The sequence below is a fragment of the Lactuca serriola genome, chromosome 3, assembly GCF_051521515.1.
Source record: "Lactuca serriola cultivar US96UC23 chromosome 3, Lser_US96UC23_V15, whole genome shotgun sequence".
Lineage (NCBI taxonomy): Eukaryota > Viridiplantae > Streptophyta > Magnoliopsida > Asterales > Asteraceae > Lactuca > Lactuca serriola.
This window is the reverse complement of record NC_136410.1, coordinates 44,841,876-44,863,390: the sequence shown is the minus strand read 5'-3', so window position 1 is coordinate 44,863,390 and position 21,515 is coordinate 44,841,876. Positions and strand designations below refer to the sequence as shown.

General features: G+C 37.6%; 4 protein-coding genes and 1 non-coding gene across 6 annotated transcripts; 4 read left to right on the top strand and 1 right to left on the bottom strand.

Moving 5' to 3' along the window:
* Window positions 1–6,134: 6,134 nt before the first annotated feature.
* LOC145096576 (U6 spliceosomal RNA) lies at window positions 6,135–6,238 on the top strand. The gene has a single exon (XR_013703951.1). It is a non-coding gene; the product is annotated as a U6 spliceosomal RNA (small nuclear RNA).
* Window positions 6,239–11,419: 5,181 nt separating this feature from the next.
* NEF1 (no exine formation 1) lies at window positions 11,420–16,118 on the top strand. Its single transcript, XM_079029992.1, has 4 exons — window positions 11,420–12,731; window positions 13,716–14,287; window positions 14,369–14,588; window positions 14,665–16,118. Exons 1-4 carry the CDS (start codon window positions 11,505–11,507, stop codon window positions 16,012–16,014), a joined length of 3,369 nt encoding a protein of 1,122 aa, XP_078886118.1. The 5' UTR covers window positions 11,420–11,504; the 3' UTR covers window positions 16,015–16,118.
* A 60-nt stretch (window positions 16,119–16,178) lies between these two features.
* Window positions 16,179–17,158, bottom strand: LOC145092099 (7-dehydrocholesterol reductase-like protein). The gene is made up of 3 exons (XM_079029998.1): window positions 17,013–17,158; window positions 16,684–16,845; window positions 16,179–16,551 (listed from the first exon to the last, which is right to left on the bottom strand). The coding sequence occupies exons 2-3, from the start codon at window positions 16,838–16,840 to the stop codon at window positions 16,316–16,318; spliced, it is 393 nt and encodes a 130-aa protein (XP_078886124.1). The 5' UTR covers window positions 16,841–16,845; window positions 17,013–17,158; the 3' UTR covers window positions 16,179–16,315.
* Window positions 17,159–17,277: 119 nt separating this feature from the next.
* Window positions 17,278–18,934, top strand: LOC145092098 (E3 ubiquitin-protein ligase At3g02290-like). 2 transcript variants are annotated; one of them, XM_079029997.1, is made up of 6 exons: window positions 17,286–17,441; window positions 17,509–17,634; window positions 17,760–17,961; window positions 18,055–18,469; window positions 18,550–18,659; window positions 18,744–18,934. In XM_079029997.1, exons 3-6 carry the CDS (start codon window positions 17,848–17,850, stop codon window positions 18,768–18,770), a joined length of 666 nt encoding a protein of 221 aa, XP_078886123.1. In that variant the 5' UTR covers window positions 17,286–17,441; window positions 17,509–17,634; window positions 17,760–17,847; the 3' UTR covers window positions 18,771–18,934. The 2 variants fall into 2 exon arrangements, with proteins under 2 accessions (XP_078886122.1, XP_078886123.1); XM_079029996.1 differs by lacking the exon at window positions 17,509–17,634 and having other exon boundaries at window positions 17,278–17,441.
* Window positions 18,935–19,455: 521 nt separating this feature from the next.
* Window positions 19,456–21,421, top strand: CYP51G1 (CYTOCHROME P450 51G1). The gene is made up of 3 exons (XM_079029993.1): window positions 19,456–19,648; window positions 19,757–20,219; window positions 20,303–21,421. Exons 2-3 carry the CDS (start codon window positions 19,758–19,760, stop codon window positions 21,293–21,295), a joined length of 1,455 nt encoding a protein of 484 aa, XP_078886119.1. The 5' UTR covers window positions 19,456–19,648; window position 19,757; the 3' UTR covers window positions 21,296–21,421.
* The last annotated feature ends 94 nt before the right edge of the window (window positions 21,422–21,515 follow it).

The window sequence follows — 21,515 nt, the reverse complement described above, 5'->3', positions numbered from 1 at the left end:
TCTTGTCCCGGCCTACTAAAGATATTATATAACTAATATAATTATAATATATTAAAAATAAAGTCAAAATTAGTCAATGGAGTCTAAACGAGAGTTGTAGAGCATAATCTCACCTTCGCGTCGATATAAAGAACGTCGAAAACGGAGTTTGTATGCGAAAGTTATGAATTTCTGAAGTTCGGGGCGCGAAACCCCAAAACTGGCAGAGACCACGACGTGGCAAGCAGTGCCACGACGTGGCAAGTCTCCTGACATCTCCGGGAGTCCCCCATATGCAACTTGGGATGACGCATGCAGTGACGATCAAGCCCACGACGTGGCAAGGGCCAGTTTTGCCCTATAAATAGATTTGAAGGGCCAGCCGAGTTTGGTTGCTCATTCTCTCATCTCTCTCCCATATTACATCGTTTTACGTGCAATTTTAACCCCCCGAAGCCCCGGTATCAACCCCGATACCCGAAGCGAGTCCCGAAGTTCGAAGATCCCAAGAAGAAAAGAGTTTTCGAGCCGAAGCTCTGCCCGTGAGAAACCCAGTGTGTGAAGTGATCCCGGTTTCACCGAAGAATACTTCTTCTTCAAGTCGTAGTGTTGTCCGATCATCTTCTAATCAAGTGAGTGTATAGTCACTTTCATCTTACACATAGATATGAAGTATTTTATAAAATATGTTATATGTGTATATATATTGTTGTTTATACGTGTGAGTATGTGATCACTTTCTTCTAACATATATATATATATATATATATATATATATATATATATATATATATATATATATATTAAGTATTTGCTATGAAATACGTGATATGTGTTTATATATTGTTGTTTATTTGAGATGAGTGTGGAATTGATGTTTTATATAGGTATTAAATGAGTTAATATGTATATGTATTTTATATCTACAAATATGTTGGGTAGAACATGGGTAGATGAATTAGATGATGTGTGATGATAATTAGGTGATGAGAAATAGGTGATGATAGAAAGGTGATGATAGATAGGTGATGATAAATAGGTGATGTGAGATGAGAGGAGATACCATAACCTTGACCGGCGATGTGGCAATTTGGCGATGTAGTCATCTACCAGAGTATAGATGGCGACCACGGACTATTCTAGATGACCCCGTGGAAACACCAGCAGGCTCACAACCTGTAGGTGATGAATTACGAGTCCAGGCGATGTTGTGGCTATGTATTCATGCGATGATACTCTAACCCTTACTATGAATCACGAGTCCAGGCGATGTTGTGGCTACGTATTCATGCGATGATAGACTAACCCTTACTATGAATTATGAGTCCAGGCGATGTTGTGGCTACGTGTTCATGCGATGATAGTCTAACCCTTATTATGATTTACGAGTCCAAACGATGTTGTGGATGCGTAATCATGCGATGATACCCTAACCCTTACTAGACATATATTGAGGGAGTGATCCCCGAATTAGTATTGTCTACGCAATGTAGGCAATGATCCTTAGGAAAAGTTCTTAGGAACAAGCATATAAGGATATAAGATGTAAGGAGATGAGCGGTAAATATGATATAGGAGATGACCCTTAGGATAATATCTTTAGGGAAGATTAAAAGAAGATAATGGGGATGGGTAATTGGGTTGATTGTTTGATGATTGAATATAATAATTATATTATTGTGGGTTGAAAACCCTATATGCTCACCAGGCTCCCAAGCCTGACCCACTCAGTTTAATTGTATCACAAGTATCGATATGAAGCTACTTTGCACTGAGAGATTAAAGGAGATGTAAATCACTAGAGTAAATGAATGTATGTTTTGTTTATGCTTGCTTATGTGTCTGTATCGGAACATGACATCCCGAGGTTTTATTTTTTTAATGAAAATACATTCTCTTTGAGAAATGTTTTGATAAGTTTTTATCATATCTTGTTTTGGGAACAAATTCTGCAACCGTTTTCTTTAAACGATTACTCTGATTTATAAAACAAAGCATAAACAAATCGGTCTTTTCTGGCCGTGAAAAATGGGGATGTCACAACGGTCAACATATATAATGCTGGTGAGTTCATAAGTATGGTTGAATAAAAGTTTTTGTATCTTTCGTAAAAACCCAGAAAATCCGATGTTTTCTGTAAAATGTCTGAAAATGATGTGAAAATCAAGTATATAATGCATGTGTGAATTTCATAGTTGTGACGTATATGAATGTGGTTTAGATTTCTTTGTGTTGTAAGTAAGTGATAGTTGTATATTAATATTTCCCCAAAAAATTCGATATTTTCTGATTCACGACAATGTTGAGGTTCTTGTATCGTTAAATAAGTCGTTTTGTATTGACACAATCGAAGGGTTAATCTTTGAAGTATTAATTTTTGGTATAGAATCCTAACATGAGCAGTTATAATCATACATGATAATGACTAAGTCGCCTGTCTTAGTATTTTTCCAAATGTCGGTATTGCTCAAGATTTTGTCGCCCTATACTGGCCTAGTCTAGCTGTAGCAAACAGCTAAGGCGTGGGGGGTCACCTCCTATAGATCTATACACAAACTCCTACTTTCCCTCCAAGAAACTCTTATTATAACTACAAATTATGGTTGTACACTCAAATGTGTCAGCCGGCAAGTCTCACTAGATTCTTAACCCCTTGTACTATGTTTAATGTTTACGTGTACGTTGTATGTTTTCATATTCAAACGGTACATATATGAGTATACGAAGTTCAATGATTATGCAAAGGTATAGTTACGATCTACTAGCATGTGAATTCCATTCCAAGCCCAATTAACATGTAAATGGACCACGAGGCCCAATAACATGTAAGTGGGTAATTTGGGCCCAATAGACATGTAAATGGACCATAAAGGCCCAATAAACACGTGATCCATAATTCAGGCCCAAATTAACATGTGAATGGGTCCCAAGGCCAAATAAACATGTCATGGAAGATATTGGGCTCAATATCCACTTGAATGGACCTTTAAGGCCCATTGGCCACGTAAGATGAATATTAGGCCAAATAAAAGTAATATCGATGTATTTCCGTCCATTCGTATTGTTTCGTTGTTGATTTTATCTCGTGATTTACCAATTTATTATAAAAAGTCACCTTTTTCGCAAGACAACATGTTTGGTCAAAAGCCTAAAATTTTCAATTAAGGCCCAAGTTTTGTAAAAATGACACTTTCGTCCATAATTTGTAAAAAATTGCAATTTTGTCCCAAATGTCTAGAAATTCACGGTTTTAGTCCAAAAATCCATATTTTAACATTTAAGACCTAGTTTTGCATAAAAATGTATTTTTGGCCCTTTGGTTGTAAAAATTTACACTTTCGGCCCAATTTTGATAAAAGTTACATTTTGGTCAAATTTGAAAATAAATGTTATTTTCCCCCCAAAATTTGTTTTATTTACATTTATGATTCAAACTTTGCTCAAATAACATTTTAGTCCCAAAACTTTCCCTTTTTCGCAATTTTGGGCCCAAAACCGTGGGGCCCAAAAGCTTGGCCCATTAAGCTAAAATTTATATTTTTGCCCCTTTGGAAAGCATGTTTACCATAAAATCCATTTTTATACAAGTAGGACCTGTTTGATCCTTATAAAAACGTAAGTGTCGCTTTTTACCCTTATCTTTTGTTTTCTTGACAATTTTGACCCTTAACAAAGTTTTTGCCTTAAATTTTTGTATCTTAAACATAAAGCACTTTTAACTTGATAGTTTGATGTATAAGGCGTCATAGTTCATAGATCTTAACTCAATGTTACTTAAGAAGTCGTGATTTTCCAAGATCTAACATATTTTTACAACATAAACTAAGAAATCACACAAGACATGCATATAACACATAGATCTACACATTTTACTTGCATTCTCCCCCAAAAATCATATGAAAACCAAAAACAAGGGGGTATGAACTCACCTTTGCTTGATGTTTCGGATTTTGAAGAAAGATGAAGAGATTTTTTAACCTAGCAAGCTTTCTTGAGTGGATCTCGAACTTAAGAAGGTTTCTAGGAGTATGATTACCAAAAAAACTTGCTTAAAGGAGTAATCTAACTAGGGATGGCAAAGAAACCCGAACCCGATGGGGAAACCCGAAACCCGATTATTTCGGGTCGGGTAACGGGTCGTTATCGGGTTTTTTATCGGGTTCGGGGCAGGGAGTGGGTTATCCTCGCCCCGACCCGACCCGCCCCGATTATATGTATATATATATATATATATATATATATATATATATATATATATGTTAATGGCACGCATCAAAGATAAAATACTTACTGTGGAAAATCTTTTTAGTTATTAATAATCCGGTGTGAACGATCATTTTTTATGTTTTGACGTATTACACTAAAATTAAATAAAATAATTTTTAATATAACGTCGATTTAATTTTATTAAAGTGATTCATCATATTTTTAATTTAAAAGGGAGACTAGAACACATATTTTTTATAAGACATCGGGGTACCCTAAAACGGAATAAAGATTTCGTTATGAATTGTTGTAAACCCGATAAGAAACCCGAAACCCGATTGGAAAACCCGAACCCATTGGGGCGCCCCGATAAGAAACCCGAAAGATATCGGGGCGGGTTTGGGAAACCATGCCCCGCCCCGAACCCGCCCCGTTGCCATTCCTAAATCTAACATGAGGATGAAGTTATATAACTTGGGTGTGTAAAGACTTACCAAGAAATGATGAATTTCTTATGAAAACCCTCTTAAAACACAAGCAAATTTCGAAATTCTTGATGGAAAGAGGAGGATATCCTTGAGAGTGTTAGAGAGAATTTGATGTAGTATGTATGTGTGTGTGTGGTTACCTTCGGTCGTGAGTAGAAGAGGAGAGGGGAGAGAAGAATGAGGTGAATTTGCATGGAGATATGAGATAACTTGCCTTGTTACATGGTGAGTAATATGGAGGTGGCACCTCTAAAGTCAACTCCCCCCCTTCCATTTCATTTTTCATTTTTTTTTAAATGTTGTTGGGCCAAGGGTTTTGGGGCTAGGAGGAAGGGTGGAGTAGTTTGGGCCTTGACTTGCCTTTACTCGAGATCATGAGGCACAATGATTACTTTTCGGCCCAATGGGCTCATTAGATAGCTCACGGCCCATTTTGAAAGAAAAATGGAGTTTATGGCCCAATAAGGCCCATTACGGGTAAACTAATTTATTTTGGGCCCAAAATGCTAAGTTTTATGGAAGTGGGTCCAATTAGAATCCAAATAGGTTTCCAATCCCAAAATAGTTGAATTGGATGCTTATTGATCAATTAGGCCCAATAAGGAAATCCTAGTCCAATATGGACTTAAACCATGGTTCTTAGGGCTTCAGACTCTTTGATGAACATGAATGGTGAATCTAAATGAGCATTGAGTGTGATTTACTTAGAGTATATGTTTTTACAATAGTTGAATGGTTACATAATAATAGAATTTTCTAGCTGAAATACTAGTTGTGACACATGCTCCTTGTTTTTAAGATAAAAGTCTTAGAAATAATTGGCTTCATACTTATGTATGCATTATAAGGTAATAGTGGGGTACCCGCGCAATGCTGCGGCAACATATAGTTTCTTCCGTGGCTAGTTTTTTTTTTTTCTATATAATTTTTTTGAGATTAAAATAATAGTATGTTTAAAAACACATAACATTGAAAAGATATCGATAATATCCATACACAACTGTTTTTTACTTATCATGTAAAACTTTTTGATACACCGCGTTGAAATGAAACTTCAAGTTGTTTAATCATCTAGTTTTAAGCTGAAAAGTGCGCGGGGGTAAACCTCACAATTAAAGAGTTCAAAATTTTCATCGAATAGAATTTGTTCTTATCATTTTCTACTTCGTCAAAGTTGTATTACACTTTATCTTTTCCATAGAACTTATTGATCACCTGATCACTAAATTTGTCGTCATTTTCACTTTCAATTGTTAATACTGCTCTAGAAACATGTAGAATTAATAAAAAAAAAAGTTATCTTGTGCATATCGTTAGTTCTTTAGAAGTTGTATTATAAATCAAAAATAAAAAAAGATGTCAAATGTAACATATAAAAAATAAACTTAGTTATTTCTTATCATTAAATTCAATTTCTCATTAGCATTTTTAACTCAAATTTAAAAATTAAACGTTTTGAGATTTCTCTCTTGGACATCGGATAAAATTGAAACGATACAGAGAAGATTAAAATGGCCCCATCGCAAGGAAGACACGTACAAATCGAACAATGGTAAAAAAAATTTATAAATTAGTTTTTTCATTAGTCAAACATTGAAGAACGCTGTCAGTTTCTATTTATTTAATCCATAAATTTTTTTTTATTTAATTTATGATTAGTTAACCAAACTAATGGATAAAATAGTACATTTCATTATTTGTTATACATATATTATATTTACGTATGTCAATTTGTTTTATTGAAGTTATGGTTTGAGATTCTAGCTAAATAGACATGTTAATACACAAAATAGTCAATACATTTACTACATACCTGTATTTTGCCTTAAAAAATCTATATACCTGTATTTTGCCTTAAAAAATTCTCGAAGCTAGACAAATATTAATACACAAAATAGTCAGTACATTTACTAATCTTAAACCTTTTGCTCAACATTTGTACCAATACAACAAAGATCTGAATAAGAACATTGGGGGTGTTTTGTTTAGCTTTTGAGAGGCCAAAAGTCCTTTTAGGAAAAGATCAAAGGTAAAAGATGTTTTGTAAAAGCACTTTTAAAAGCTACTTTTTGATTTTGGATATAAGGAAAATGAACTTTTTAGAAAAGTCAGAAAACTTGACTTTTTCCAAAAAAGACTTTTGGCTTCTAAAAAGATAAGTCAAACATCCCATTGTCAGGAAACCAACACCAAGTGATGCACACTTACAACCAAATTTAAAATCTTTAGGTAATACAAATCCAATAAATATAAGAAAAAAGATGAAAACACCTATTGTTTTTGAATGAATATACAACAGTAAAAATAAAGAAGATGAACAGATTTGTTTTGACATTATCTTTGCATGTCTAACAGTTGTGGTCATGAGGTGGTGTTCGTAGCCTAGGATGTTGGAGACAAAGGATGGTGGTGGCGGTAGTTAGAGGAAGTTGAGGTTTCTTGAGAGTGTAAAGAGTTTTTCTTGAGAGGGTGTGTCGGCCTAGAACGATGGGAGCGGAAAATGTTGATGGAAAGCGGTGATGCTAGACGACGGTAACGACAATAGCTGGGGATTGTCATAGGGTTTTCAGATTGTCTAAGATGAAGATGATAAAATCGATTTTTAGTGGGAGAAAAGGAAGATGGTGTAGGGATGTGAAGTTTTAGCATGAGAAATGAAGGTAAAGAGCATTGGGGTTTACAATGGTCAATGCTCTATATGTAGTATATATAATGTGAAATGTATTTTTTGATTGGTCAAATTTGTTTCATGTGGATTATCATTATATTATATTTTGATCTCCACCATCTAAATTAAATACAAATGTTCAAATTTCATTTCCTTGTCTTAAATTTTGATGATCCCATATTATTTATATATATAATTTATCCCTCCTTAGCTACAGTGAAGCTCCTGAGTTTTTGGCAGTTTTGGTCCTTTGTCTATCAAGTTGTTTTACAATTGTTTTTGGTTTTTGTAGAGGGCATCTTTTGCCATTATATGTATTCATTTATGGACACGTGTTATCTTTATTTTGCTTCACCGTTTCCTTGCCCAATCGGATTTTGATTTCTGTATACACACGCGACATTGATTTCATCGAGAGTAGATAACACTTCCAGTTGCTTCCTCACTTTACCTCGACCGCTTCTCTTCGGTTTTGCCTCACCGTTTTGTCGACCAATCGAGTTTCCAACTCCACCGCTTTCACTATTTATTCTCGATTCTTCTTCACCGTACCTTGATGATTTCTTCTGCAACACACCTCCTCCGTCCTCACCGTCGGTGGTGGCTGCTTTTATCCCTAATTTTGGAATTCGATTACAAAGATTCAAGATGCATTGTACTCTATCTTCTCCACCAAAGTTGCAGAAGTGGTTGATTGTCATCGGTTAACTCCACCGTTGATTCTTGGTAATCATTTCGTCTTTCGGTTTTGTCGTATGTGATCTTTTTTTGACTTCATGGATTTGACCTATTTGCCAGGAATGATGAAGGAACTGTGCCGGTGGTGGAGATTCCCAACAACAGTATGTAGTCATACTTCTTATGTTCTTTAGCACGATTTGGAGCCGTTAAGTAAAGAAAGAATGTGAGAAGGAGCAATGGAGCATATTGATACACGTATACCATCCACTATCACCCTCAAAACCCTATTTTTTTCTTTTTTTCTCTCTTTCAATTCCAAACCAAACCCTATTTGATCTGATCCGCTGTAAATACTGAACTGTGAATCCGACTCCTTTATTTTGTTTTTCGTTCTTATAAAAATACAATATTTTATATTTTTTTTCATGGGCATTGATTTATGGATTTGGGAATTGATGTGTTTTTGTTAATCCTAATTTAGTTATCCTTATATGTGCTGACAAATCCGTTTAGAAAAGAGAATAAAAGGAGGTTTATTATTTGAAATCGAAGAAAATGTCGGGTCAGAAACAAGCAGAGGCTTCGATAATCTCATATAATTTCAACGAAAATGAACATGAAGGAGGAGGGAAAGAATAAGGCTTCGAAGAATAAGATCACTCAGTTTTCTCCATGAAAGATGCTCTTTGGCATAGAGGCTCTTCTTGGGAAGCTTGGTTTAGTTGCTCTTCAAATCAAGTAATTAAATAATAAGATTCCTAATAAAAAAACCTTTCTTTTTCATGATTCTTGAACGTACCACTATTTATGCAGGTGTCACAAGTTCTGTTCATACTACCATAAGCATGTGCAGATACATATAATGAGTGAAATACAGATTGTTTATATTATATATACTGAATTGACTCGGCAGGGCTGATGCAAATTATGCTCCTGGACGTTTGATTTATGTGGTTTCAATTTATGAGCAAATCTGGCTTTGATTTCGATTTATGTGGTTTCCATTTGTTGTGTGTCTGATTTCGATTCGCTATTTATCTGATTCGGCCAAGTGATTTCGATTTGTAGTCATATTTTATTCAATTTGAAATGACACATTTTCTGGTCTTAGAAACTGAAGTCAGACCTTCAGATGTTGTATGTGCGATAAATCCTGAAACAACTCCAAGCTCTGCAGCTCCTAATTCTAATCGACTTCCTAACCCATGGGGTGCCCCTTATGGTATAAAAGACATTATAAACTTCACATTCAAGACTTTTTTTTAACTATTATATCTTATATCTTTGTATGGTGAAAATGATTAGGTGGTTTTCAGCCAACAAGGGCACCGAATGTATCTGGGTTAGGTGGTCGTGGTTTACCAGGGGCAGACAGGACAGGTGGCATGTCGGACATGAGCCAACTGTTGCAGAATCCAGTTGTTTCTCGGATGATGCAAATCTTGCTTTCAAATCCCCAGTATATGGAGCAGGTATGTTAAAGATGATATACACTATAGTTAAGGTATCGGAGCATTTATAAATTTTTTTTTAATGGTATTGGTGATGTGAATTTGTAGATTGTGAGTCAAAACCCTCAACTTCTCATTATGTTCGATTCTAACCCTCAGTTGAGGGAGATGATAGCAGAATCCATAAGTGCTTCGTCAGTTAACTTCACCTCGAATGATGTAGGTATACAAATTGTGGAGTAATTTTGGTTTGTAACTTTGACTGTTGTAAATTTGAGTTTGATGATAAGTTGGTTTGTTTTATACAACAAATGATGTCTTTACAGCAGCTTCTACCCCAGCTTAATCAACAACAATCAACTTTGTAAGTGGAAATGCTTTTTTTACTATAACTAATTTGATTTAAGTGCCAAAATGATCAAATTAAGTTGGCATTTATGTATTAAGTAAAAAAGATTCACTTGAATATACCTATCATTGGTAAAGTAGTTGAATGGATTATATTGTCTCTCTGAATAAAGTATTGTATACAACTATACATGAGGTCTGTTTCTTTTCTAGACTGAATAGATGGTCTGGATGACCAAATGACCATTTTAACTTTACATTTCAAAAAACAAATTTCACAATATTCGTCAGTTTTACATGCTCAAGCCATTAAGTTTTATGTTTCAGGAATCCTACTCAGACTGGTGCTTCTCCAGGTAGTAACTAGACACTTCCATCGTTAATAATTTTTATAAATCATATGCCATTTTAGTATTATTTCAAGTTTTTAATCTACAGGATCACAAAACAATATGGGATTCGACATGTTGATGAGTATGTTTGGTGGACTTGGAGCTGGTGGCATGGGAGTCCCAAATGTCCCTGATGGTAAGTCAAGTTCTTTTGTAAATTTACGTTTTTACCCCTGAACTTTTATTTATGATGATGACGATGATTATTGTTTTTAATTTGTAGTGGCACCAGAGCAACTTTATGCAACTCAACTGTCTCAACTTCAGGAGATGGGGTTCTTTGATTTGCAGGAGAATATTAGGGTTTTATGTGCTACTTCGGGCAAGGAGATGGGGTTCTTTGATTTGCAGGAGAATATTAGGGTTTTATGTGCTACTTCGGGCAATGTTTATGCTGCTGTTGAGAGACTTTTGGGGAAACTTTGGTCCATGATGGTGATGATGTGGCATTTTTTTGTTTTATTTAAGGATGACCTGTTGGCATGTAATGTTAGTTGGTTTTTTCTTTAAAGTATTCAAATCGTTATCAAACTGACAAGGGGCATTTCGGTGGAAACTTTTTTTTTTTTTTGGATCCCATTACCAATTAATCAACCAAACAATAAATCTCACATCACCCTTACACTCTAAACATGTTCATGTTGAACTGAAGGAACTTTTAAGTTAGTTTAGTAAATTACATTATTGATCAGTTCCTTTCACATCCATTCCCGCAACATGGGATCCTCATCTAGTTTTATAAATGTATTAGAGTAAATTACTGAAATCGTTCCTGTGGTTTGGTCAAAAATGCACGTTTGGTCCCTAACTTTTTTTTTGCACTCGGATCGTCCCCGTGGTTTGATTTTGTTGCGTTTTTCGTCCCTGTGGTTTGATTTTATTGCATTTTTCGTCCCTTACATACTTAAAAGTTAGAGACCAAACATGCAATTTTTACCAAACCATAGGGACGAAAAACGCAACAAAATCAAACCACAGGAACGATCCGAGTGCAAAAAAAGTTAGAAACAAAACGTGCAATTCTGACCAAACCACATGGACGATTTCAGTAATTTACTCAATGTATTATAATGAAGTATAGAAGGATAGATTTAGATAGAAAACGATCTAACGCTTGTAGATGCATGGTGGGTCACATGAAATTGTAATCCAACGGCCGCGAGCGTTGCAGACACGTCACACCCAACCCTCTCCTCTCAGATCAAACCCACCACTCTTCTCACTTTCCGACTCAGCTCGCCACGGCAGTGCACTCAGATCCCATTTATCAATTAAACCTTCGCCTGTGAATATGTTACCGCCGGAGCTCCAACCTCCTTCATATCGCCCCTACATCTCTCCTTCGATGAGTGCCCCCAGCTTCTCCACCACCTTCAATAATGGCCACTCTCCCGAGAGGAACCCTAGCCCTATTTACACCAACGGCAGCAGCAGTACTCGCAGATCACTGAAGAACTCTCGCTTCGCTCCGTCTTCCTTCGTCCACAACGCTAGGATCGCTATCGCGCTTGTGCCATGCGCTGCCTTTCTTCTCGATCTCGGCGGCACTCCAGTCGTCGCCGCCCTAACCCTAGGCCTTATGATCGCTTACATTCTCGACTCGCTCAACTTCAAGTCTGGCTCCTTTTTCTCCGTGTGGTTTTCTCTCATAGCTGCACAGATCACTTTCTTCTTCAGTTCGTCTCTGTTCGTGACCTTCAATTCGATCCCTCTCGGCTTGCTTGCCTGTTTTGTATGCGCCCTGACTAATTTCCTAATTGGTGTTTGGGCGTCCCTTCAGTTTAAGTGGATTCAAATCGAGTACCCGACCATTGTCCTCGCTCTCGAACGCCTTCTTTTTGCCTGCATCCCTTTCATAGCTTCGGTTCTTTTCAGCTGGGCAACTGTCTCTGCTGTTGGTATGGTCAATGCTTCCTACTATCACATGGTCTTTAACTGCATTTTCTACTGGCTGTACTCAATTCCTCGCGTTTCATCCTTTAAATTGAAGCAAGAAGTGAGTTACCATGGTGGAGTAGTTCCTGATGATAATTTAATCCTTGGCCAGCTCGAGAGTTGCTTGCACACGTTAAACCTCCTATTCTTCCCTCTGATGTTTCACATTGCATCGCACTATTCGATTGTATTTTCCTCCGCCTCTACAGTCTGTGACTTGTTCCTTCTTTTTTTCATTCCCTTCTTGTTTCAACTATATGCATCCACCAGGGGGGCTCTCTGGTGGGTCACCAAGAGTGAACACCAACTGAGAAGTATTCGAGTAGTGAATGGTGCTGTTGCTTTGGTCATTGTTGTCATTTGCTTGGAGGTCAGGGTTGTTTTCCATTCCTTTGCTCGCTATATTCAAGTTCCTTGGCCATTGAATTATCTTCTGGTCACTGCAACTATGCTTGGAGGGGCTGCTGGTGCTGGTGCTTATGAAATGGGCATGATTGCTGATGCTTCCAGTTCATTGGCTTTCACTGGTTTGGCCGTCTTTGTGAGTGCTGCTGGAGCAATCGTTGTGGGATTTCCTGTATTGGTATGTCATTCTCAAGTAACTGCTATCTTTTTCATATCAAGGTTATATTTTATTCTTGTCATGCCTTTCTCATTCAACCGTCACTTTACCATTTTAAAGCTATTCTTTACCTTGTAAAATTTGGTTGGTCATTAACCAGATTATCAAAAGTAGTTCAGCTTGTCTTTTTCTCCTCACCCAGTAATGGACATTGCTCTTTATATGAATTGAGCTGTCAATCCTCTCAATTTTCTTCCAAGTGGCTAGTTAATAAGTGTCCAACCATATTAAGTAATGATGAAGTGTGTTTAGACAAAATTAAGCCAGAATTAATCACGTGGACCAAACATCCTAAAGCAGCTACCTGGATTAACATTTACACAAACTTTTTCCTACCCTTTATAGTTAGTGATCCACCGATCTTGTACCACGTCCAAGCCAAACTAAAAATAAGCCAACCAATTTCCTTAGATTAGTTCCAAATCTGAATGCTTCCCCTCAAATCCTACTCAAACTAGGTTACCTTGGAAACTGTGATATAATGATTTATTAGTTAAAAATAGCAGCCAGTTCTTGGGTTCTTCACATGACATATCTTATTACTGGAGTTAATTTGTTCTATGTTGCATAACTGAGTTGAGGCAGATTTTGGTGTTGCCAATGAGCCCAATCCTTCGATCCACATTTATCAATATCTCAACTTTGACATGTTTACTTTTAGAGCATCTCCAAAGTCCAATGCAAGCTTTTTGAAAAGCTTTTTACCTTTTGAATAGTTCATTTAAAGAATAATGACCTCCTAGCAAAAAGCTTTTTATCCAATAAGTAAAGCTTTATACAAATTTATATGCGTTGGGGTAAAAGTTTTTTTAAAGCATTTTATCAATCTGTTAGTGGAAAATCTAGTTGTTAAATACAATAAGTTTCTATAAAGACCTATGCATTTGTAAATTTGATTATTTTTTTTAACACAAGTGTTATTATTTTTTCATTATTATGTTGTAGTTCCTTCCACTCCCTGCAGTAGCTGGATTTTATCTAGCTCGTTTTTTCACAAAAAAGAGCCTCTCATCATATTTCGCTTTTGTCATACTCGGGAGCTTAATGGTGACATGGTTTGTCTTGCATAATTTCTGGGACCTCAACATCTGGCTAGCAGGCATGTCATTAAAATCCTTCTGTAAGCTCATAGTTGCTGATGTCATATTAGCAATGGTGGTTCCTGGTTTAGCCCTTCTTCCCCAAAAGCTTCATTACCTAACAGAAGTCGGTTTAATCAGTCACGCATTACTCCTATGCTACATCGAGAATCGTTTTTACACATACTCAGGGATATATTACTACAGCTTTGATGATGAGGTGATGTACCCAAGTTACATGGTGTTTTTAACAACTTTTCTCGGATTAGCCCTCGTGAGAAGACTCTCTGTGGACCACCATATCGGATCAAAAGCCGTTTGGGTGTTAACTTGTTTGTATTCATCAAAACTCTCCATGTTGTTCATGACTTCAAAAACCGCTCTATGGGCATCCACTGTTCTTTTATTAGCTGTCACTCCTCCATTGCTTCTATACAAGTAACTATTCCATTCCCCATCCCTCACCTTTTTACATTCTTCATGATTTGTAAACACACTTTTATATATTTTTGATTTCAGGGATCGATCAAGAACAGCCTCGAAGATGAAACCATGGCAAGGCTACACTCATGCTGCAGTTTTTGGTTTATCGGTCTGGTTTTGTCGCGAAACAATCTTTGAAGCTTTACAATGGTGGAACGGGAGATCGCCATCTGGCGGTTTACTTTTGGGATTCTGTATACTCTTGACCGGATTAGCTTGCTTGCCCATTGTTGCCCTTCACTTTTCTCATGTCATGGTAATAAGTAATAACAATCTACTTTCTTTTTTTCTTTTTCTTTTTATTAATATTTTATTTTTCATGTGCGACATAGTCTGCTAAAAGAAGCTTGGTGCTGGTGATAGCAACCGGACTCCTTTTCATAATCATGCAGCCGCCACTCCCAACATCATGGACGTACCATTCGGAATTAATAAAAGCCGCCCGACAATCCACCGATGACATCTCAATCTACGGTTTCATCACATCAAAACCTACATGGCCATCATGGTTGCTGATGTCAGCAATCCTCCTCTCACTTGCAGCAGTCACCTCAATCATCCCTATAAAGTACATTGTCGAGTTACGTATGATATTCTCAATCGCCATGGGAATCGCCTTAGGTGTCTTCATATCAGCCGAATACTTCCTCCAAGCAACAATTCTACACCTCCTTATAGTTGTCACAATGGTGTGCACTTGTGTATTTGTAGTCTTCACACACCTCCCATCTGCTTCAAGCACAAAAGTCCTCCCATGGGTGTTCGCCTTACTCGTAGCCCTCTTCCCAGTCACCTATCTGTTAGAAGGCCAGGTCAGAATCAAAACCTTACTCGCGGAAACCGGGGTTGGTGACGTGGGCGAAGAAGACAGTAAGTTGACCGCCTTGCTGGCGGTGGAAGGGGCAAGAACGTCACTTCTTGGGTTATACGCCGCCATTTTCATGCTTATCGCGCTCGAGATCAAATTCGAGCTCGCCTCACTCATGCGTGAAAAATTCAACGACCAGGGCGCTGGCAGTCTTAGACATAGTCAATCCGGTCAAAGCGTGAGTTTCCCGCCAAAAATGCGGTTCATGAATCAACGCCGCGTGTTGACCGTTCCCGCTTTCACAATCAAACGGATTGCGGTGGAGGGGGCGTGGATGCCAGCTGTCGGGAATGTGGCGACGGTGATGTGTTTCGCGATATGTTTGATTTTGAATGTGAATCTGACGGGCGGGTCGAACCGGGCGATATTCTTTTTGGCTCCGATTCTGTTGCTTTTGAATCAGGATTCAGATTTTGTTGCGGGATTTGGGGATAAACAGAGGTATTTCCCGGTTACGGTTGTGATATCGGGTTACTTGATGTTGACTTCGGTTTATAGTATTTGGGAGGAGATATGGCAAGGGGATGTGGGTTGGGGGATGCAGATTGGTGGGCCCGATTGGATTTTTGCAGTTAAGAATTTGGCGCTTTTGATTTTGACGATTCCGAGTCATGTGTTGTTTAATCGGTTTGTGTGGAGTTATACAAAGAGGAATGACTCGATGCCATTGCTTACGATTCCGCTTAATTTGCCTCCTTCGATTATAACGGATGTTGTCAAGATAAGGATTTTGGGGCTGTTGGGGATTATATATTCCTTAGCTCAGTATCTAATATCCAGACAGCAATACGTGTCAGGGTTGAAGTATATCTAGGGTTTTACTTTTAGAAACAAAAGCAAAAGTAGAAGAAATATTTTGTACAATTAAATGTCTTTTGATTTTGGATTCAGGAAAGTAAAAGTGATGTTTCTTTTTCACATGATTTGATTTCAGTTTGCTAAACAAAATGAAACTAGTAAAACAAAAGATTAGTGATGTTTCTTTTTAACATGATTTGATTTCAGTTTGCTCAACAAAATTAAAGTAGTAAAACGAACGATACATGCATGTTACGTTTTTTGTTTATGATTATTAAATGTAAATGCAAGTACAATGTTGGAATGGTAGCTGCTACTTAGCCAGGACCAACTTTTGGGATGTCGTAGTGTTCGCTCATGTTTGCGAGATACTGGTTGAAGTCAGAAATCCTGTCACGATGTGATTTGTTTGATGTTTTTGCCATCTTTTGCATGTCTATTTTCTGTCTTTGATCCATATAACGCTTCTCAGCTGGAGTCAAATTATCTACATACGAACCGGAACCATCTCTTGATTTCTTCCCATCGTTTGTTGTCTCTTCCAACTCCATGCCTGTAACATATGTCAAATTTGAAAGGAAAATGAATTAGAATTAACTGCTGAAAGCAATCTTGAATCAGGAATCGAGGTTATACTTCTTATATTGTATGATGAACGTAGGAAAGCATTGTGAGGGATTATTACCTTCAGAAAACTCGTTCTCGATTGTTTGAGTGATTTCATTAGATAAAACTTTGTTCATCTTCTTCTTCTTCGCCTTCTTGGTTCCACCAGCTTTGACGTCAAGGGCCTTACCCTTTAGTTTCAGCTTTCCTGTAACAACGTTCTCGTATGCCGACATTTGCACTGCAATGGAGGAAAAACATATAATAGCAGACTAAACAATCCTTGTCGACACGCAACAATATTATAGCAAAACCCTAATTATTAATTGAGACAATCAATATTATAGCAAAGCCCTAATTATTAAGTAAAGCAATCGAATGGAGAAGAATATATTTATGAAATCATACCAGTGGATTCGGTTTCGCCGTTGAGGAGGTTTTCGGAGAAGCACTGCCTGCGAATTGCGAGAGGTAAGCTCCGATGGTATTATGTTAAACTGAAAGAAAGAAGGCGATCTTGATATTGGGGAAAAAAGGGGGAGGGCAATAGCGGGTTTTAAAGGAAATAGGAAGGGCAAAAGAGTCTTTTTATTATTTTCCACCAACAAATATGAAAAACCCGTCGGTATCTCCCAACTAAAAGAGTAATAAAAGTTGGTTGATTGTGGGGCGTGTTTTACTTTTTAGGAGACCATATACACATTTTCATTTTCTCTCTTCTCTCTTCTCTCGAAACTTCCTTCAGTAAAATACAAATTCCTGTAATCGTTATCAGTTTTCTTGGAATTCGCAGATTGTTGTAAGGCTGTCGCCCTGGACTGGCGCCATGATCCACAGGTAATTTAATCGGAAACCCTAACACCTTCGTCTTCTTTCTGATTCTGATTCTGATTTTGGTTGTTAGTTGTGTGGTCTATTTCAAATCTTTTTCCATCCGTCTCTCTTTTGGTTTCCATGGATCGTCGGCATGCATCTGATGTTCAATTCGAATCGAAAATGCCCTTTTTAACATGATGCTAAAATCATACGGGTAAACTTGAGTTTTGAAGATACTCACAGTGGCCTAAATCCAATAAAAGATTAGGGCAGTTTCAAGCTTCCTCCTAAACATTATATTGATTCGTCTATTCATACCGAATTATTGTTCAATTACAGGTTCAAGCTAGCCGATTGCATAACCAGGCTCTAAAAAATCAATAATCAATCGATTGAGCTGCTTGAGCCCTGATCAGTAATCATTGAAATGAATTCGATTTGTTGCTGTCAGTGTGGCGATGACCTGGAAGAATTTCCCACAAATGCTATATATAGACACTGCCTCTGCTTACGATTCTTTTTCCACCAATTATTTTCTGGAGTAAGCATAATTTCCTTCACATTCTCTCTCAATCTCCTTCAACTTCATCTTCTCCGATTTCTGAAATCCTCTTTTCTATTGTACAATATGCAGTATGGTGCATTGTTTCAGAGGATCGAAGGGCTACCAGTTTCATCTCCCATTCAAGGAACTGCATCATCTTCTGTTGGCTTCACACTTCCAACTTCTTTAAACGATGAAATCCACTCATCCACAAGACCTTTACCTTACGAATCAGACCATAGATTTTCACGTCTGCAACGTGGCCTGGTGTCAAGACGTGAGAAATCAATGACACATTTCCAAGAGGATTCACAAGCACTCAGAAGGAGCATGAGTAGTTCTGGTATGGAATTTTTGGATTTTGGAAAGAGAAAATCCGGTATTGATTCTACAGATGATTCCAAATGTGGACTTCCAGAGTCTTTGGAGAAGGTGAAAGTTCCAGAAGGGGTACCCTACGAGCAATCTTCAGACAATGAAGATGTCTGCCCTACATGTCTTGAAGGTAAAAAACTAAAAAGTTTTCATATCTCATGCTTCCATAATGATTAATGGCCTTGTGTTGATAAAGTTATGAACTTGCAGAATATACTTTGGAGAATCCTAAAATAGTGACACAGTGCTCTCATCATTTTCACCTTGGTTGTATATATGAATGGATGGAAAGAAGTGACACTTGTCCAATGTGTGGCAAGGTTGGTTAATCTTTTTACAGGGTGGTATCTTTTTGTTAATATTTCTTTGTCTTATTTTTGTTATTTGTTTGTTGTTTTTGTCAGGTGATGGAGTTCTGTGAAAGTCCATAGCTATTTTATGGAGTTTGAGAGGTTTTAAAGCAACTTGTATTGTTAATAATGGAAATTAAGTTTACTTATCGCTAACCAATACTAGGCTTATGTCATCTCCATTTTAAACTCCATGGGCTATTATTATATATGTAATGATTAATAGAATGTTTCCATTTTTGTCATTCTGTTTCATATATCCCCATTATCATGTTTGATCTAGCAGTAAAAATTGTGAGAATCAACAATTAAAGTCTCAAAAGCCTGAGTATCAGTTTTTTGTTCAAGGCATTGTGATTTATGCTGGTCAATAAGTTAATATTTACCTTTTTTGAGTTAATAAGGAGCCAAACGTTTGGTTTTTTTATTAAAAAAAATTGAGAAATCATAAGGACCATATAAATTTTATCCATTGGAATATTAACATAATAACAATATCAAAAAAAAGAAAGTTGCCATCATAAATCTGTGATTTGGATAGAATGGTTAAATTGGAGGATGGTGCTCTACACGTAGACTGGAGCTACAATCCAAAATAAAACAACCTGGAGCTACAAATATATGTGTATGTGTGTGTGTGTGTTTGGCTTTTGGTTGCTCACGTGACACGATTCTTTTTAAATTACCAATTTACCACTAGGGCTCTAATTTTTAACCAATCAATTTTCTTGAAATCTTTTGTGAGAAAGTTGCAAAATTTATGATTCTTGGTGTTTAATATTTATTGAAGAAATGAGTCCAGTTGAGGAGTGAAACTGGATCACGAATCCACCTGTTTTCCGGTTTGGCCCATAGAAAATTCGGTTTTTAGAAGTATTTAAATACCAATTAACTCATTAAGTCACAGCATTAGTGCCTCCCTCAACGCCCCTGGTCCATCGCCACTCTCCCGTTATCAGGTTTGATTCAATCATCTCTTTAAATTTCAAGATTTACAATCACTCATTTCAGTCTTCATGTCCTCTGTTTTCATTTTCTGATCTTGGATTGTTCCTCCCTGATTGAAGGATGGAAGTCGACTCCAAATTACTCAATGTGGGTGCCCTCCTCATCGCCACTCTCGTAGCTGCCAAAATCATCGCCGCCTTCTTGATCCCCAGATCCCGTAAACGTCTTCCGCCCGTCGTCAAAGCATTTCCGGTCGTCGGAGGGTTGTTACGCTTCTTGAAAGGGCCAATCGTGATGCTCAGACAGGAATACCCTAAATTGGGAAGCGTCTTCACACTCAACCTTGTCAACAAAAACATCACGTTCTTGATCGGACCTGAAGTTTCAGCCCATTTCTTTAAAGCTTCCGAAACGGATCTCAGCCAACAGGAGGTTTACCAGTTCAATGTCCCGACTTTTGGCCCCGGCGTTGTGTTCGATGTGGATTATTCCGTCAGGCAGGAACAGTTTAGGTTCTTCACTGAATCTCTCAGAGTTAATAAACTTAAAGGATATGTAGATCACATGATCTTCGAAGCTGAGGTACTTTACTTTCCTGCTTTCTTCTTCCCCAAAATTACATCAATCCAAGTTTATAATAATTCTCTGGTTTTGAAAATTTGCAGGAATTCTTTTCAAAATGGGGCGATAGTGGTGAAGTGGATCTGAAACTCGAACTAGAACACCTAATCATTCTTACAGCCAGTAGATGTTTATTGGGTGAAGAAGTTCGCAACAAGCTCTTCGATGACGTGTCTGCTCTTTTCCATGATCTTGATAACGGCATGCTACCAATCAGTGTCATATTCCCATATCTCCCCATCCCAGCCCATCGGCGCCGTGACCAAGCACGGAAGAAACTTGCAGAAATCTTCGCAACCATCATAACTTCCCGGAAACAAAGCGGGAAATCTGAGAACGACATGTTACAGTGCTTTATCGATTCCAAGTACAAAAACGGCCGCCCTACATCTGAATCGGAGGTCACCGGACTTCTCATCGCTGCTCTTTTTGCAGGGCAGCACACGAGTTCTATCACCTCAACATGGACTGGAGCTTACCTCCTCTGCAATCAGAAACACATGGCGGCGGTGGTTGAAGAACAGAAGGATCTTGTGAAAAAACACGGCGACAAGGTTGACCATGATATCTTGTCGGAGATGAATGTGTTATACAGATGCATAAAGGAAGCGTTGAGACTCCACCCTCCTCTAATCATGCTCTTGCGAAGCTCACACAGTGATTTCACTGTAACAACAAAAGAAGGTGAGGATTACGACATTCCAAAAGGCCACATAGTTGCAACGTCACCTGCGTTTGCAAATCGACTCCCACATATCTTCAAGGATCCGGACACTTATGACCCAGATAGATTTGGCCCGGAGAGAGAAGAGGACAAGGCTGCAGGGGCATTTTCGTATATATCTTTTGGTGGTGGAAGACATGGTTGTCTTGGAGAACCATTTGCTTATCTGCAAATTAAAGCGATATGGAGTCATTTGTTGAGAAACTTTGAGTTGGAATTGGTGTCTCCATTCCCAGAGATTGACTGGAATGCTATGGTGGTTGGTGTCAAAGGGAAGGTTATGGTTCGTTATAAGCGAAAAGTGTTGCAGTGATTATAATAGATTAAGGTTTCATCTTTTTGGTTTTCTTTTCTAAATGCTGGTGTGTTAGTGGTATTCATGTCTTTGGATTATGTATTTTTCAGCTTTCTTCAATTGCTCTGGTCAAGCTTTTGTGTCTGGTTTTTTTTTTTTTTCACCATTTTTTAACATTAGATTTTGTTGTTGATGGGAGTGTTTAACATTGAGGTTTAATTAAGTCCAAAGTCTAGTG

Coding starts and splice junctions, on each gene's coding strand:
- LOC145092099 (XM_079029998.1), bottom strand. CDS start 16,840: ATGTCGGCATACGAGAACGTTGTTACAGGAAAGCTGAAACTAAAGGGT. Junction 16,552..16,683: donor CGAGAACGAGTTTTCTGAAG/GTAATAATCCCT, acceptor CATATGTTACAG/GCATGGAGTTGGAAGAGACA.
- NEF1 (XM_079029992.1), top strand. CDS start 11,505: ATGTTACCGCCGGAGCTCCAACCTCCTTCATATCGCCCCTACATCTCT. Junction 12,732..13,715: donor TTGTGGGATTTCCTGTATTG/GTATGTCATTCT, acceptor ATTATGTTGTAG/TTCCTTCCACTCCCTGCAGT. Junction 14,288..14,368: donor CCTCCATTGCTTCTATACAA/GTAACTATTCCA, acceptor TTTTGATTTCAG/GGATCGATCAAGAACAGCCT.
- CYP51G1 (XM_079029993.1), top strand. CDS start 19,758: ATGGAAGTCGACTCCAAATTACTCAATGTGGGTGCCCTCCTCATCGCC. Junction 20,220..20,302: donor ACATGATCTTCGAAGCTGAG/GTACTTTACTTT, acceptor GAAAATTTGCAG/GAATTCTTTTCAAAATGGGG.
- LOC145092098 (XM_079029996.1), top strand. CDS start 17,848: ATGAATTCGATTTGTTGCTGTCAGTGTGGCGATGACCTGGAAGAATTT. Junction 17,962..18,054: donor TCCACCAATTATTTTCTGGA/GTAAGCATAATT, acceptor TACAATATGCAG/TATGGTGCATTGTTTCAGAG. Junction 18,470..18,549: donor CTGCCCTACATGTCTTGAAG/GTAAAAAACTAA, acceptor ATGAACTTGCAG/AATATACTTTGGAGAATCCT.